At 32.4% G+C, this 18,367-nt stretch overlaps 1 protein-coding gene across 28 annotated transcripts; it reads left to right on the top strand.

Annotated features, from left to right (window-relative positions):
- The first annotated feature begins 704 nt into the window (after positions 1-704).
- LOC108333988 (ABC transporter C family member 13) lies at positions 705-17,661 on the top strand. 28 transcript variants are annotated; one of them, XM_052870532.1, is made up of 39 exons: positions 705-788; positions 1,435-1,475; positions 1,564-1,654; positions 2,414-2,569; positions 2,668-2,799; positions 2,938-3,038; positions 3,399-3,462; positions 3,836-4,087; positions 4,957-5,026; positions 5,343-5,403; positions 6,295-6,382; positions 6,807-6,925; positions 7,342-7,439; positions 8,066-8,132; positions 8,761-8,878; positions 9,032-9,148; positions 9,265-9,345; positions 9,433-9,681; positions 9,974-10,075; positions 10,152-10,222; positions 10,358-10,489; positions 10,594-10,741; positions 10,949-11,232; positions 11,345-11,504; positions 11,980-12,155; positions 12,235-12,346; positions 12,445-12,498; positions 12,761-12,883; positions 13,661-14,011; positions 14,095-14,205; positions 14,290-14,451; positions 14,540-14,727; positions 14,897-15,086; positions 15,552-15,719; positions 15,792-15,948; positions 16,038-16,142; positions 16,302-16,672; positions 16,801-16,856; positions 16,941-17,661. In XM_052870532.1, exons 1-35 carry the CDS (start codon positions 705-707, stop codon positions 15,870-15,872), a joined length of 4,602 nt encoding a protein of 1,533 aa, XP_052726492.1. In that variant the 3' UTR covers positions 15,873-15,948; positions 16,038-16,142; positions 16,302-16,672; positions 16,801-16,856; positions 16,941-17,661. The 28 variants fall into 28 exon arrangements, with proteins under 28 accessions (XP_052726492.1, XP_052726495.1, XP_052726491.1 ...); XM_052870535.1 differs by having other exon boundaries at positions 16,801-16,860; positions 17,466-17,661; XM_052870531.1 differs by having other exon boundaries at positions 16,801-16,860.
- Positions 17,662-18,367: the final 706 nt, after the last annotated feature.

The raw sequence follows: 18,367 nt of genomic DNA, 5'->3' as shown, positions 1-18,367 counted from the left end.
TGAGAGTTAATTTTTGATTTTCTGAATTTTAATTTTCTGATTTTTTTTTAATTTTTTTTATAAGATTTTCAGTATTTTTAGTAATTCCACGATAACTAAAGATAAAATCAATTTATAATATATAATTGAAGTATAAATCTGATTTTCATATTAAACTTAAATTCACTTTCTAATAACTACATTTAAGGATAATAATTCAAATAAAATCTTATTATAATTAAGCTAAGTTTAAATTCAAAATTGAATAAAAAGTAAGTAATAACAAGTTAATTAATAGTTAGAATGACGTCTATATAATTTTGATTACAGAAGACGTTTGGATATTTTAGCAATGAAATTATTATATACAACCGTAAAAAACTTCGTTAGAAAAATTGGAAATGTTTTTTATAAATATTATTTATCATACATTAAGGTAAAATATTAATTAAAAGTTGAGTAAAAAATAATCTTGTATTTTTATGATATAATAAATATATATTTTTTTAAATACTACTATTTTTACATGGTGTATAAGTGCACAGTGAAAACCCCCTAAGTTAATATTAAAATTAAAGTTTACATAGACAAATAAATTTGTAATATCTTTTACATTTATCAGTGAAAAGACAAATTTGCCCACGAAGAAAAAAATCCTCGAACCAGCCGCGCCTTTTTTTTTATGCATGAACACAATATAAAGCAACCACGACATAGACCGCCATATGCGTCACTCAGTCCTTCTGTCTCTCCTCTTCGTCTATTCCATGGACGATTTCCTGCATCTAATTTGCCCTAATTCTCCATTTGTAAGCATCTCTTCCTCTTTCCAATGTTCTTCTTTTCTTTATTTTCTACAAGCAACCAACATTTGTCACCCGCTGTCATACATTTTGTGTTTTTATCTACCACCATTTTTCTTGACATTTTTTCTTTAAATTCTATCGTTTTACTATTGTATTTTTCTACCTGTGTTCATTTTCGACTCCGTCCAAAGAAACTGTAATTCTTTATTGCATGAAGATCTTAGTCGCCATTTATCTTGTTTGCTACTAAATTCTTGCTATGGGGCTTGCTTGATGGGTATGAAACATTTTTGGAGTTTTGAGATTACAATCATATGAATATTTCTTCTTTTATCAGCTTAGGGGTGTTTATTTCTCTGTTTTGACAGTTAGCAGTATAGTTTCTTGGTTTTTCTTTCTTTTGAACACAGAAGTAATAATATCAGTTTCTTTTTGCTTCAGCTTTCTTCAGTTCTTTTTTGATAGCTTTTGACTTCAAAATTAACTACACTGTGATACTGCATCTTAGTGATTAACATTCTTTCTGAGATATTGAGAAATGACTAAAAATTAAAGGAATATCATAGTGTGCCTTAATGTCTGTACATTAAAGATCATGAAAATTCATTGGAATCTCATCCTGACTTGTACCTTTTTTCCTGGTTTACAGATTTGGGATGGAGAGAGGTTCTCTGAATGCTTTGAAGACATATATCCTCATTCTTTTTCAGATTTTAGTTTCAGCTCACTCACTATACACACAAATACATATGAATTGATTTTCCTTAATATTTCGTACTGTTTTAGGTTTTGGAGTTAACATAGTGACTGTTGTTATGGTCGTTGTGCTTGGATTTAGTCAGAAGATTGATCGAAGGTCAGATGGCCAGGTACTCACTGATCTTAGAAGTTTTTGTTAAGGGATGTTAAGAAACCCATTTTCCGTTTTCCTTTCTGTTATTTTTCGTTTATTCTGTAAAAGCCTATATATAGGCTTATCTTCATTCACATCAAGAGAAAAATAAGAAAACAGTTTCTTAATCCTAAACTCCTCTTGGCTTTTATGGACATGTGTTGATATACATGCGGTTCCTTTTGAGGTGTTTTCATCTCATGCTTACACATTCTGAATACAAGTTTTATCCTCTTTTTATTTGAATCAAGATTTCCATTACGGTATCAGATCCGGAGTTAATTCACACTCTGCTGCCACTGATTTTACCCTCCGTCTTCTTGTTTGTTCTTGATCTTCTTCCGTCTTTTTCTTGTTTGTTCTTGACCTTATTCTTTCTTGCATATAAATATGGCCACTGCTACCAACAGTAGCGTGGACGTGACACAAAACCCCAATAGACCCTATTATCTTCATCCTGAAGGAAATTCTGGTATGATGTAAAAAATCTATAAACTAGTATCTGTATTCTGTTTGCACAACACTTACTTGCGAACCTTCTTATCTTGTAGTGTTTCTCTGTAAGGTGTTCTCTACAGCAAATGATTGTCCAATATTGTCAAACTTTGTGGAATTAAAATCCTCTGGTTCACCTAGAAAAGCTATCATTATCTCCACATATAGTTTCGGTAATCTACAGTAGTATGTACCTGAGATAAATGATATTCATATTTGATGGTTTACATTGAATAAACAGATGACCTTTCCAGAAAAAATAGTCCTGGATTTTATACCAGCTGTTGGAGCATGTCTTTCAATTGTAGACATATTTTTTCTGTGGAAGAAAGAGCATAGTAGTCACATTGTTGGATATCATAAATGGTTCTATAGCTGTTCTGAATTGATGGTTTGGGTAAGCTTCCTGATTTTTAGATCTCAGCTACAGTTTTATGTAGGGTTTACGGCATTTGATTGTTTGTAATGTAATTATTCACTTGTATTTATATGCAGATAAACATTATTTTCTTCACAAAGCGTGGCGGCAGTCACCACATTGTCTTCAATCGTGTGTTATGTTTCTGGTGGATTCCTAAAGCAATATTGGCAGTTTTGTATTTGATGACAAATATTTCATCATTTAAGGTGCTATTATATCCTGGCTTAGATTTTTCTTAATTGGGCATGACAAGTTTACCTTCATTACTAATAATTTTATTTGTTTTCAAATAAGTTGTGAATCAGTAAGTTACACGTGAAAGATTGACGTACTTTTAATAGTAGGTTTCAATTTGCATCACGGAAAGCTTAGTTGTTCTCATGAATATCTCATTTGGCATAGCCATCAATGTGATAAGGATAAAGAGACCATCTTACAAAAACAGGTATATACTGGCATGTGTTTCTTACACGGTCACTTTCTTTTATCGATAAAATTAGTGATAAGCATTAGATTAAATTTTAAAAGAAGCTATTAAAATTGATAATCTTTCTCTCTTTTGAACACATTAGTTTAAACCATTTACTTGACCTTTAAACTGTTTGCCTTGCTAGATTCGTAAATACCCTTGGTTATATGCTGTATAGGAAGCATTTAATGCAATTTAAAATGAGTTATTTTGATTGTAGTAGCAAGCATAGTGTATTCATTTTATAGTATATGTGATTTCGTATATATATGAAAATTACATTTTTGTTTCTAGAGCACATTTTAATTCTGAATGAATTTGCTGTCACAATTTTAGTTTTTTGGAGGATCCACTTCTTTCGAATGGTGTGGACCTTGAGGAAGGTGGTTATCAAGACCTTGTAAGTCTGATTAGTCATCAAACATAATTCTCTTCATAGACTCATTTGCTTACTCTCAAAATAATTAGTCTCCATTTTGTATGGGATGAAGTGTAGAGTATAACTTGAACTTAAATACAATTTAGTTCTTGTGTGCTTTTTAAATAGTTGGTTGGTGGAAAAGTTAAAGGGGAAATGTACAATTTTTTTTATTAGTATGGGGCTTTTGATAATTATGAAAATTTCATTATTCTTTTGGAGATAATTATATGTTTGGTTTATTTTTTAAAGAAAATATACTCTTTTCATGTTTTATTCAGTTATTTTTATTTCCAATTTGCAGGACTGATATGATTTTACTTTTACTTTTTTTTTTAATATTCTTCCTATGCAGGAAAATGATGGAAACTTTTGGGATTTGATGACTTTCAACTTCATAACTCCAGTAATGAATCATGGTGTGGTAAAACAATTAGACTCAGATGACCTATTGCCACTACCGACTGATATGAGTCCTTCTTCTTGTCATGATGTGATTTTGTCCTGCTGGCAAGCTCAACTGAGTAACAATGGCTCTACTCCATCTTTGTTTAGAGCACTCTGTAGTGCATATGGATGGCCATACCTCCGCCTGGGTTTATTGAAGGTATTTTTCAATATGAAATCGTGTTTTCCTCCCACACACTGGATAAATCTAAGTTGATGTAAACAAAAGCTTGTGCGTCACGCTTTAGTCTTTATACGCAATATTTATACCATATGACTGTGATGGACTGCTGGAATATAATTCGTCCAAGTAATACCTTCTTCAACACTTTCAAATTTTCAATTCCAACATGGGATTCTAACTTTTTCTGTGGAGATGCAAGTTCTAGCCTTTTTATCTTGAAATGAAAGGAAATTTAATGCCTGTCCAGTAACTCAGTAAGTTTATGTGTACAGAAGATGCTTTTTGTTTTGAACTATGCATTGTTTTCTGTAACAAACAATGGTTCAAGGGCTATCAATCAAATAGTGGTAGTTTCCCAACTAATGTGATAGATAACTGATTGTTTATGTACCTAGAAATTTCGGTTGTGCCACTAGAAAATATATTGATAGTATGATATCTTGCATGACATAACATGTTTTACTTGTACCTTGACATCTTTATTAGAACAATATGATCCTTTTCAATTTCTAAGTAAGTAGAGAATTTTTGATGTATATAGCATCCCATGGCCCAAGGTATTGATACCTTGACATGTTTTAAACATAATTTTAGTGATATCAACACCATGACAATTGACACATATACTTATTAGTTACAAGGAACACAAGGTGTTTCCATATGATAATGAGTCCTTATCATGTCCTTGTTTTTGTATTTGGATGTCTTTTATGAAGTATATCTATGTCAATATTAAAATATCAATTCTTTTGGCCATAAATAAACCAAAATTTAATCTGATTTTGCTTTATTTTATCTTGTCTCAATTTATTTACGCATCTACTAAGTGTATGAAATTCTTCCAGGTGATTAATGATTGTATTGGTTTTGTGGGGCCATTGCTTCTCAATAAGCTGATCCAGTTTCTTCAACAAGGTGTTACAACCAGTTATAGTTTAAGTTTCTCCACTGTGATCATTAAAGTTTTGACTTGTACTGAATGTTTTATTTATTCTCTTATTTGACGAACTTCTTCATTACTTTATTCCCTTTAGACACGATACTTTTATTTTGCATTCCTTGATACATTGCAAAAATCTGCCTGTCAAATATATTAACATGAACATGGTTATGGTGATGGTAATGCCATTCCTAATTTTTTTCTTAAATAATTTCCTTCTATTTGCATATCAAACAATTGGAACAAGAAAACTTAAGAAAAATTTGGTTCCATTTTTGTTATTTCGTCCAGGTTCAGTGAATTGGGATGGGTATTTACTTGCATTATCCTTGGGGCTCACCTCTATAATTAAGTAAGTTTAGCTCTTGTTATATAGTTCATTATATTATATTTCACTAATATGTTTTACCTGCATAATAAGTTTAAGGTTCAGGTGATGATTGTCCAAACTGTATACGCTCTATTTGAGCCATTTTTCTTCTCTTGTGCGTTATTGTTAGAAAGTCATCCCTAACCTGCATTAGACTTTTGGTCTGTCCCTTTGGATGTTTTCTTATTTGTAGCCTCAACGTGGTGTTTAGTCCATACTGACTAAAGTTATGACTTAAATATAACGTACAAAGCTTGGGCAATCCTCACCTTACACAATGATTTTGTGGGGTTGAGAGTCTTAAACTCAAATCCCGAAATAAATAAATGCATGAAAAGAAACTGTATAGAATAACTCCTCACCATTATTCAGTCATTCTTTATTAGATAAAATGACTATTCAATTGTGTAAATAGCATTAAATTCACAAATTGAGAATTGAGAAACCAATAAGAAAATCATTATCTTCTTTTTCAACAGAAAACGGCATTGTATCAATGTGTTCAAGATAAACAACTTAAGGTTTCTAGGGTACTGTAGGCAAGATGCAACTTGTGAGGGGAAAAGTTAACCTTCAAACATAAAAAAAGAAACAATAAGTTAATGTTTCTAAAATTGAAACAATATCCCATCCCTTTGAAAATCAGAAATTTTAACCCCCTTAAAGCATCTATGTGCAGAACGGCAAAGAGAACGGTTTCTCTTAGTGAACCTTTAAACATGTCGTTATTTCATTTTATTTGTATCAGGCAATATTTTTACGTTCCTTTAGACTCTGAGCAACGTATATTTTGTTGTATGGGTTAACATAACTTTGATGTTTTTTGGTTTTATTTACCAGTAACAATTAGTAAGAAGTGTCCTTCTGGTCTAGATCCTTTTTAGATACACAATATAGTTTTCATCTTTCCAAACTGAAGCTGAAGCTGCGATCTAGTATCATGACTCTAATCTATGAGAAGGTACGCAGTTCTTTTATTTTATTTGTTTTTGAATGCTGAAGTTATAGTTTTTTTCATAATAATAAAATGCTCATACTCTATTTATGTACTCCCCTATTGTTGTTACTGATACATGTATGGCTTTTGATAGTGACTCATGATTATGCTTTGGTACTAAAACATACATTGTTTCATGTGTTTGAAGTACCTATGTGTGAACATAGCTGTTTAAAATTTAGAAATGGAGAGATTCAGATATTTTTGTCAGTGGTTGCTGACCGAACTGTCTGTGAATGCTGAAATTATAGTTTTCTGTAATAATAAAATGCACATGCTCTTTTTATATACTCCCCTACTGTTGTTGCTGATGCATGCATGGCTTTTGACAGCGACTCATGATTATGCTTTAGTACTAAAATATAGACATTGTTTTATGTGTTTGAAGTGTCTTCGAGTGAACTTAGCAGAGCGTTCAAAATTTACAAATGGAGAAATTCAGACATTTATGTCAGTGGATGCTGACCGAACTGTCAACTTATGTAATAGTTTCCATGATATGTGGAGGTATTCCGTTTTTAATTTGAACTTCTTAATGCCAATAGGTTTTACCAATTTTTTTTTTCCTTTTCCCTTAAATATCTGTACAACAACATGCTTATCAATTGTAAAAGATCCTTAATTTGTCTTACTAGGACTGAAATTCACAGGTATTCAATAAAGCAATAAAGTTGCCTTGAATGATTGTTCTAGGGGTTAAAGATATGATATGTGTATAGGCTACTTTTTTTGTTTCATTGAACCTGCTGAGGTTTAGCTGTATCTGATAATATTGGGTTTTACATCAGATAGATTTAATAGGTTTTATGCTAACTGGAAAACATCTTCTGTAGCTTACATTTGATTTAAAGTCATTACCGTTATTAACTATGTAGATTGTATAGATCTTAAAGACTAAGTTTTTGTTTTTTTTTTTGTTTCAGCCTGCCTCTACAAATTGGAGTGGCTCTCTATCTTTTGTATACTCAAGTCAAATTTGCATTTGTATCTGGATTAGCAATAACCATTTTATTGATACCAGGTAGAAATATCACTTAATTTTTTTTTTTTGGCGACAATAAGCCGCACTTGTTATCTTACAACCTGCGTTTGATCCTTTTTCACCTGCTTGAGTTCATCAAGGCAAATATCAGTTGGAATGAATTTGCATAGAAGTTAAAACTGTATCTATAAATAAAATTGTTTCTTAAATCCAAACAGTAATTTTTTCTTAAATATTATCAACAACTTAATTTAGAGAGAAGTTTTTATTTTATACTGTATCATTAACATTTAATTTAAGTTGTACTTTCAGGGATGTTTGTATGCTATCTGTTTTGATTTAACATGTATGTTAGGGCATCTCTAATACGAGTTTCTTAAAGTATAAAAATGTTGTTTTTTAATTTAAATAAACCGTTTCTTTTATAAGAAACAAATTTTATGGTGAAGGAATTGGTTATGCTACGTAGATCATCTCCAATTGGGGATTTCTTTAAGAAATAGTTTTCTCATCCTAAGAATTCAAAACACAAGCCTGCTGGGGACGCTAGAAGTCAAATGCTTTTTATTTTGGACAATTTTTAAGAAAAGTTCACTTGACCTTAAAGTTCATTAATCTATTTCAAAAATTAATGTTTTGGTTTATTACTCAATTTTATTCTTCAGTGAATAAATGGATAGCACAATTGATTGCAAGTGCTACTGAGCAGATGATGAAGGAGAAAGATGAAAGGTAACCAGAAGTAAATTGATTAACGTTGACTTTCATATTTCATTTAATTCATTTGGTCAGTTCCCTCCTCAAATATTGCAAGTTGTGTTATTACAATGTGTTTCTTTTCCAATTGTATTACATGTGTCAATATAATTTTTCCATCAAAGTTTACAGAGGGCACACACAGCGCATTGCATGTTGCTTAAAAATTGTTTAACTCTTGAAGTTGTGACACAATGTTAAAAAAGCAATTTAAGTTACAGTGACATGTCTCTCATGGACATGTAATGATATAATTTGAAGCACATAAGCTGCTATGATAAATATTAACATTTGTGCATTCATTTCATTTGCTTTGGAGTTTGTATAAGTTTTTTAGTTATTAGTGAGTGATTGGAGTTTCTAGAAAGTAAACTGTTGCTTGGCTGGGAAGCAACTTTTACTCTTAAGATTATGATGCATTTTCTCTAGCTATTGGTTATCTTGAGAATTCCCCGTTCTCATCTTTTGCCACTTAATATTAACAGCTTATTATTCTTTGCCTAAGTTTCTCATTTTACTTTTTTCTTTGGGGCAATGGTGGATTGATATGATTCAAATCTATTGGTGCATATTTGCAATATTAAAATTTATGGTTTTCTTACAGGATTCGTAAGACAGGAGAACTTTTAACTTATATTCGCACTTTGAAGATGTACGGATGGGAACTTCTTTTTTCTAGTTGGTTGATGGATACAAGATCTTTGGAAGTCAAACACTTAGCTGTAAGAATTTATGTTCTGATTTTATTTATTTCCGGATAAAACTGTAAATTTTTTCCAGAAATCCACTCAAGTAGTATTAAAGAATGGCAAAAGAAAATTGTCTGCTTTCTTTCTTTTCTAATGTTTATCATCATGTTTCATCCACTTTTATAGACACGAAAGTACTTGGATGCGTGGTGTGTTTTCTTTTGGGCTACAACACCGACTCTCTTCTCTCTTTTCACTTTTGGACTCTATGCACTGATGGGACATCAACTTGATGCTGCAATGGTATTCTCAAATTTATTTCACCTAATCTTACTGACTAGTTTTTCTTCTTTATTTTGCACTTAATTATTTCCTGTCAATGTTAAGAAATCTAATGCAGTAAAAAACCTTTATTGTAGGTTTTCACGTGTCTTGCATTGTTCAACACCCTTATTTCACCACTAAATTCATTCCCTTGGGTAATTAATGGATTGATTGATGTGAGTCTCCCATATTCCATAGTTTTTATGAACAGATTTGATTTGTACATGCATTGGGATGAATAGTTTCTATTAATGTCACTGCAGGCCATCATATCTTCCAGACGGTTGAGTAGGTTTCTCGCTTGTCCTGAAGATAAATTTAAAGTGGGAAACAAAAGTTCCTGTCCACCATCATTCCTAAGTGAACAGCCTAATTCTGTACAAAGTTTGGGTGTATTTATCCAAGATGCATGTTGTACTTGGTCAAGTAGTGAGGAACAAGCATTAAATATGGTGTTGAATCGTGTGACTCTAAGTGTGGCCCAGGGTTCCTTTGTTGCAGTTATTGGAGAGGTCAGATCCTTGTTTGAATTTAATCAAGATGTCTTTAGCAAATAAAGTAAAATAATTTTGTTGCATATGCTCACCCATCAAATTTTGGCATGACAACTTATGAAAAATGGATACTTGAAATCATTAGTTCAAAATATATATTGTATGTCATGACTTCATTCACTCAGTCCTCTATATTTGTCGACATCACCAGCGTTTTGATATTTACAAATGAAATTGATAAATGAACCTCTAATATCTGAAGAACGACTTAGTTATATCTATAATTACTTCGCCAATTGTGTGTATTCAGGTTGGTTCAGGTAAATCATCCCTGTTATATTCAATCCTTGGAGAAATGCAGCTTGTTCATGGCTCTATTTATTCCAATGAATCCATAGCTTATGTACCACAGGTTTGTATATGATAATTGATATGCTTAGCCTTGAGAGAAATGTCTTGTGTCTTTGTTTCCTCAAAGTTTCACACAGCAGGTCCCTTGGATTTTATCTGGAACGGTGCGTGACAACATATTATTTGGGAAAAGCTATGATCCTGAAAGGTATAATGCCTTCAACTTTAGGAGTTTTTTATACCCCATAATTTTAATCTTATTGAAACCTAGACCTTTTTCTTCTGCTTAACATGACCTTGAGCTTTACAAATATGTTTTGAACCAAAATAACGCTCTTAACAGGTATACTGATACACTGAAGGCATGTGCATTAGATGTTGATGTCTCATTGATGATTGGAGGTGACATGGCTTATATTGGTGAGAAAGGAGTTAACTTATCGGGTGGACAGAGAGCTCGTCTTGCTTTGGCAAGGTGCTATCTTCCTATTCTCTTTTTATTCTATTAGTATATTTTGAGGGATTTTTGCCCTGATTAATTTTATAAAAAAAACTGTTCTAATACTGCTCAATTAACAGGGCATTGTATCATGACTCAGCTGTTGTTATGCTTGATGATGTCCTGAGTGCAGTAGATGTACAAGTTGCTCAATGTATCTTATACAATGCCATTCTAGGCCCCCTTATGCAGAGAAAAACCCGATTGCTCTGTACCCATAATATTCAGGTTATTGTGTACTCTCTTCAAAACTATTATTTACTATGTTAATTACTCTCTTCAAAACTACCATTTATTGTCATAACTACATTGTTTTTTTGTCAAGCATTCTGATTAAGTTGAGAAGAACATGATATTTTCAGTGATATTTTGTATTTCTATAAAAAGGTGTACTTATAAGGATTAACTTATTGATCCATCTAAATTTATGTGCAGGCAATATCTTTTGCTGACAAGATTGTTGTAATGGACAAGGGACACATAAAGTGGATAGGAAATTCAGATGACTTTCCAATTAATTCATGTACACAATTCTCTTCGCTGAATGAAATTGATTCAGCTTTACAGAATCATGGACAATCTTGCAGCCCAAATCTTTATTCCAAATCCGAGGAGCAGTCTCTTCTTGGTACAAGTATTGTGCCTGCTCTGGAGGGAGCAGAGGAGATAGTTGAAGTTGAGTTGAGGAAAGAGGGAAAAGTTGAAATTGGAGTGTATAAGTAAGTACAAACATATACTTCTCTGTTATCGGACATGTATGGAGATTGTCAGTTTTGTATATAGGATTTTGTGGTCTTCAATATTTGATTAACAATTTAGTGCCTTTTGAAGGAATTATGCTATCTTCATTGGCTGGTTCATGACAGTCATTATATGCCTATCAGCTATTCTGATGCAAGCTTCTCGTAATGGAAATGATTTATGGCTGTCATATTGGGTTGATACAACAACAGAAAGCAGTCAGACAAGATATTCTGTGTCTTTCTATCTGGTAAGGGGATGAGCAGCAGTGCTAGTTTCCATAGTACATTTTTCTTTCTGGACATGACTCATGGAAACTTAAATACTTTATGTCACAGGAAACATTCATGGACATTTAAATGTGCCTAGTGCAAGAAGCACACCAAAATACTTATACTTCAATTTTTTTTTTTATTATAACAGTTCAAAGCAATCCAAAGGAATTTTTTATTAGAAACTTCAGTTAATAAAGTTTGAATCTATTGAAAAGAAAGAAAGAAATTGAATTTACCACTTTCGCCCTATAAACCTCATGGAGAATGTAGTGGTTAAATGAAGCTTGTAGTAATTCAGATAATTTCAGTGTTAAACATTATTTGAATTTCTTGGTTCACTATTTTAAAACCATTTGGAGTACGTTAAAAATTACCTGATTACCTACTACACTGTAAGCTACTACTGAATGTAATTTTCTAATTTGTTTGAGACAATAATTAATGGTGCAGGCTATACTGTGTCTCTTTTGTATTATTAATTCCTTTTTCACATTGGTGAGGGCATTCTCTTTTGCGTTTGGGGGATTACAAGCTGCAACTAAGGTACACAATAAATTGCTCAACAAGCTTATGAATGCACCTATCCAATTCTTTGATCAGACCCCTGGTGGGAGAATACTGAACAGGTTAGAATAAGATGTTCAGGGAATAGCAGATAGTGATACTATGAATTTTGTGTTTCACGATTTCTTATGTTTTGTGCAGGTTATCTTCAGATCTTTATACCATTGATGATTCCCTTCCATTCATTCTGAACATTCTCCTAGCGAATTTCGTAGGCTTGTTGGGTATTACAATAATTTTGTGTTATGTACAGGTACAATGGTTTTCTTATTGTCATATATGTATTATGGAACTACCAAAATTTGTCTTAATGTTCCCCATGATCTATTTTTATCTTTCGATTTTCTGTAGGTCTTCTTCTTACTCTTGCTATTACCATTTTGGTATATCTACAGCAGACTTCAGGTATTATTTTTTCTTATTGACACTTTCATATTTAACCACACTCCTTGTTTTAGACTGTAAGTTCCTACAACTATTAGGATTATTTGTTATTAAACTGTACGAATTTGGAAACCCTCATAATTATGGAGTACAAAGTAAGGCTTTTATAAAACTACAAATAAATTATTTCAGTATTTCTTGAGTTTCAAACATTTAAAACCATAATCACTTCTTTGACTTGGTATGATAGACAACAATCAACTGATCTATGCAGTGGCTTCAGTTCTTCTACAGGTCAACATCAAGAGAATTACGACGGCTGGACAGTGTTTCCCGCTCTCCAATATACTCATCATTCACTGAAACACTTGATGGATCATCAACTATTAGAGCGTTTAAATCTGAGGTAAATATAAGTCATTTTAAAGTAATGATCATAAATAGAACATTGTATCATGTTGAAGAACTTTACTGAACAAGGGTACTTAAGATATAACATGCACATCAATAAGATCTGAGGACGAGAAAATAGCTATTTGTTTAAAACCTTTTACTTTTTGTCACGTCCATTCATGATGATATGGAATTTTTGTTTATGGAGTGACCCTACTGCTGCAGACTATTGTAGTTTTCAGTGTTTCCAAAAAACCACGTTTACCATGTGAAATTTCTTGCCAAAAAATATGTATGCTGTTAAGTAAAGATTTAGATGTGGCTGGAAACTAATTGTTTGAACTTTATATTATTGTAAAGATGAACAAGCAGCACACTTATCCGCCTATCAAGATCTGTAACTGTCAGAGGAAAAGATTGCTAGACATCGACTAGTGTTTTTAAACAACCTCTTTAAAGCAAATTTATTTTCAAGGTTATTTGGAAATAGCCAGCACTGTCAACTGAACTTCCTTAAGTGCTTGCTATTTGTTTGGTTTGTTTAACTGGTTATGGTGCCTTTACCGATACCTTTACATTTGGAAATTTTATAATGAATAGAGATATGACTACATTGTAATATATAAGTGGTGTAAACTCCACGATGTAAGCTGGTTGAATTAAACCTAAATACATTTTTCTTTGGTCTTCTGCATGCATTAGTTGCTTGTCATATGTACTGGGAAAATTTATACTAGCAATGTGAAATGGTGCAACTAATTAACTATAATACAATGACCATTTTTACCAGGACTTTTTCTTTACCAAATTCACTGAACATATAACCTTGTATCAGAAGACTTCCTACACAGAGATAGTGGCAAGTTTGTGGCTTTCCTTGCGTCTTCAGGTATATCTTTTGAGTCGAGTATATTTATTAACATTTCAAAATGAGAAAATGCAGCAATATAAGATTTACACGTGCAACAATACAGTACATCCAAAGCTTAAATTTGAATTTGTATTAAATCTGGAGTATTGGTTGTTGCTAATAATTACTTTCTTCCAGCAATTAGGTGCATTTATCATCTCTTTCATAGCTGTGATGGCTGTTGTTGGATCTCGTGGCAGTCTGCCCATCAACTTTGGTACCCCAGGATTGGTTTGTTTACTATCCTTTAATTAAATCTTTGATTTGATCAACAAATTTATATCAAAATTGAACATGTAACTTTTTTTTCACAGGTAGGATTGGCCCTCTCATATGCAGCTCCAATTGTGTCCTTATTGGGGAGTTTTTTGTCAAGCTTCACTGAAACAGAAAAGGAAATGGTTTCAATTGAAAGAACTCTTCAAGTATGAATAAGACTTATTTCCCTTAATTGAAACATGTTTATAAATATATACGCTGACGCCTAATATCCGTTTAATGTTTACTAGTACATGGACATTCCTCAAGAAGAACAAACGGGAGGCCTATACTTGAATCAAGATTGGCCAAATCAAGGATTTATCGAATTCCAGTGTGTTACTTTGAAATATTTACCATCTTTGCCAGCTGCACTCTGCAATCTTAGTTTTAGAATTGCTGGAGGGACACAAGTCAGTAAACTACTTTTGAATTTGTACTGAAGTTTTCTTAGGTTTAACACCCATTATGTTTAATACTAATTAGACGACGTGTATTCAGGTTGGAATAATTGGAAGAACAGGCGCTGGAAAGTCCAGTGTGTTAAATGCTCTTTTCCGTCTTACTCCAATATGTACAGGCTCTATCTCAATTGATGGCGTGGATATTAAAAATATTTCTGTCAGAGAACTACGTACACATTTGGCCATTGTTCCTCAGAGTCCATTTTTGTTCGAAGGATCATTAAGGTACTTTATTTGGATTTTTTTTACTTAATACTTCTGACGCAAACTCCGATTTAGCTCCTTCTCAATGATAATGTTCTTGCATTCTTTTCAAGAATAAACTGCATTAGCATTTGTTCTGAGTGCACCTACATTTCATCTCTACTTATGCTCTGTATTCTCAATATTGTAGGGATAACCTAGATCCTTTCAAAATGAATGATGACTTAAAAATTTGGAATGCATTGGAAAAGTGCCATGTGAAAGAGGAAGTAGAAGCAGCTGGAGGGTTGGACCTTCTTGTAAAGGAAGGAGGCATGTCATTTTCAGTTGGCCAGCGGCAACTTCTTTGCCTCGCCCGTGCACTTTTGAAATCTTCCAAGGTAAGAATGATGATTTAAGGATTTTTTTGTCTTAATTTGTCTTTTTTATTGATGATAGTATCTTCTTAAGAGACAACTTTATTATAGTCTGTTGTATATTGTTGGATATCTTGCATAGACTAAAATACAACCAAATTGTAAAAAATAAGTGAATGTAAATTTTATCTTAAAATCTGGTTTAAATTGAATTAGACTTAAAATTTATGTTTTAATATGGTATTATGTCTATCGTATTAAGTTTTGCTAGTTGTAAGAATCAACTACATGATTCACTCCGGGTAAGTAAAGCAGAAGTCGTCGGTCCACTTACATATTGCAATTTATTCATAAATGTAACCAATGTGGAATCTTCAATAGATATTACACAGAACAAAAGCTTCTAGATATTGGTATGTCAACAAAATATCACACACCACTTCCAAATGTGATCATTAGGTAATTGAGAGGTTCCTTTTACCCTTTTAGGTTCTCTGTTTGGATGAATGCACAGCCAATGTAGACATTCAAACTGCTTCACTGCTGCAAACTACCATATCCGGTGAATGCAAAGGAATGACAGTTCTCACAATTGCTCACCGGATTTCAACTGTTTTAAATATGGACAACATTCTGATTCTTGACCATGGGAAACTGGTATTCTTTATTTTCTGTAACTTTTCACTTGTCAGATGTTTATTTTCTTCAGCTTTCCTCTCGTTCGCGCAGGCTGAACAGGGTAACCCACAGGTTCTTCTGAAAGATGACACCTCGATATTTTCTAGTTTTGTTAGAGCTTCAGCAATGTAGCAATGTGTAATATTGGAAGGCCATCTTTTAACATGACACATCAGCAGACTACCCGCAGCGCAGATGATTCTCTACAGTAAGAGTGTTATTAAGCGTTTCCGATCCGTTCTGCGATGATCTGCCTGCTTTAAAATACTAAATCCAAACTTTCTTCTATGTTGTCAGCTAACGCCGCACAAGTTTTGCCTAGATCAACGCAACTGCAAAACGTCGTTTCATCCAATTTAGGGATTTTTTATCCATGTTAGAAGAACTAATTTTAGCTAACAGGTGACATGAGAACTTTCAATTGCTAATTTAAGCTCCTTTATTTCATAGCTAATATGCTTCTGTTCCAATTTATAAAAAAGACAAATAACTCTATACTTTTAGCTAACAAGTAGATTTTTTTTTAATGTGTCACATATATTTCTTTCAATTTCCTTTCAGTTTGTTTGGTTCGGTATGATTCGATTTGGTTCGATTTGACTCAACATGTCTCGACTCATTCGATTCAGTTTGGTTTGACTCGATTAAGCTTAGGATGGATTAGCTCGACTTAGTTCCATTCATTCGGTTAGATTTGGTTCGGTTTAATTTAGCTCGGCTTAATTTAGCTCGGCTTAGCTCAGTTCGATTCGATTTAGTTTGGTTTGACTCAGTTTATTCAGTTTGGATTGGTTCGATTTGGCTTCGCTCATCTTAGCTCGGTTTGCCTTAGTTTAGCTTGGTTCGGCTCGACTCGATTCTGTTCGATTTGGTTTGGTTTGGTTCAGTTTCGCTCAACTCGACTTGGTTTTGTTCGGTTCGACTTGGCTAGGGTTAGGTCATGTCAAGTTTGGTTCGATTTAGTTCGGTTTTGGTTCGGTTGAAATGCACTTGGGAACTTGTATATATTTTACTGTAATGGGAAATATTAAATTCTATAGCTGGTTTTGCATTGCTACAGATTGAAAAAATGTGATGGGCCATTTGGATGGTTGCAGTGCTTTTCCTCGACTTGCAGTAGGTTAATTCCTTGCCTCAGTTACCTTGACAAGGTTTCTTCAGTTGTGCCAACAGTACTGTATTTCAAATTTGTGTTTGTAGGAATTGGAAATCCTCCTGGAACTTCGGACTTGAGAGCATTTCTTCTACAAAAATTCAGTTCTTTTATAATAGCATGCACCTTTTGTGTGTGCTTATGCTATTTGCATAATACTTTACAATCGCGTGTGTCTTGTTATTTATTTTGACTGGAACTTAATTGTAGAAGATCAATCAGTTCTGTTATAATTATACTGATAAGTCTTTCAAATACTGTCTTATAAGTTATGATAGGCCACTAAATTTCATGAAGAGTGAAAGAGCAATTTACATTTCCATTTGGTTGTGGAGGGAACCAAATTTTAGTTAGTAGTTGGATTGTAACAAATTCAACAATAACTACATAGCTAGAAAATACATGAAAGGAACTGAGCTGGTAATGCTATATTTTGACGGTTAGTATAACCTTCAAAACTAATGGAAGAGTGATGAACTTCATATTTGTGTCACTATTTTATATTACAAATAGTGTGCATTTCTTTTTGTCTAATTTGAAATTTGAGTAGGATTTCTTTTTTCAAATGACAGATTGATGCTTCACTGGAGCAAGGAGTTGTAGCTGTAAGAACAGTTGTGCTCAGAGGCTTTGATCCGCATGTCAATAGATTTAATTTAGGGCAAAAGTACAAGTACCATAAAGTGTAAAAGTACAAGTACCATAAAGTACCATAAAGAAGTTTGTAATGTCTCATGTATCTATTAAAATATTTAAATTTTGTTACAATTTTATGTTTATTAAAGTATTTAAATTTTGTTATAAATAAATATTGCTAAGACAAAAATATAAATAATTCAAATCGTGACATATATTGTTATATATAGAAATAACACAAGCAAAATAACATGATAAATTAACAAATTAAATAATACAAATAATACAAATAAAAGAGATTAAAATCTTTATAGTATAATTGATAAATTGAATAGAATATGAATTAAAATAAAAATGGGAAAATAGAAGTAATCTTTGTAATAAAATAATTAAAAATAAAAACTTTCATAAAATAATAGTTATCAATAAAAAAAAAAGTTAAATTTCCACATAAAACTTCTGCAATATAAATCTGATGAAAACGTTAAAAGTTTTTTCAAATTTGTGAATTTCTGCAAATTAATTTAAAAAAAAATTCTACAAATTCTTAAAAAAACTTTGTGAGATAACTTCTTTTTAGTATGTTTGGGCTGAAATGGAAAATTTGTGTAAGTGTACAAAACTTGTTGGTATGGATATTGTGAAGACACGTGATGATTGTTCAAAAGATTATTTTAGCTGAATTCGAACATTTTAGCTGATTGAATAATAGTAGATAGACCAAAAGATTATTGTTGAAATTGTTGAACATTTGAAGAAAGCTCAACATGAGGATGAAAGGGTTGTGAATGAGGTTGTTCAGTCTCTTGTGATATGTTGTTGGAAAAGTAACTATTAA

The sequence above is a fragment of the Vigna angularis genome, chromosome 11 (assembly GCF_016808095.1).
Source record: "Vigna angularis cultivar LongXiaoDou No.4 chromosome 11, ASM1680809v1, whole genome shotgun sequence".
NCBI classification, from domain to species: domain Eukaryota; kingdom Viridiplantae; phylum Streptophyta; class Magnoliopsida; order Fabales; family Fabaceae; genus Vigna; species Vigna angularis.
The sequence above is the reverse complement of the archived record's forward strand: the minus strand, read 5'-3'. Positions and strand labels throughout refer to the sequence as shown.

What these genes read in the sequence shown, in the direction of transcription:
- LOC108333988 (XM_052870534.1), top strand. Translation starts at nt 705, where the DNA reads ATGCGTCACTCAGTCCTTCTGTCTCTCCTCTTCGTCTATTCCATGGAC. An exon ending in GTTCTGAATTGATGGTTTGG is followed by an intron (nt 2,570 to 2,667) that starts GTAAGCTTCCTG and finishes ATTTATATGCAG; the next exon opens with ATAAACATTATTTTCTTCAC. An exon ending in AACCATTTTATTGATACCAG is followed by an intron (nt 7,440 to 8,065) that starts GTAGAAATATCA and finishes TTTATTCTTCAG; the next exon opens with TGAATAAATGGATAGCACAA.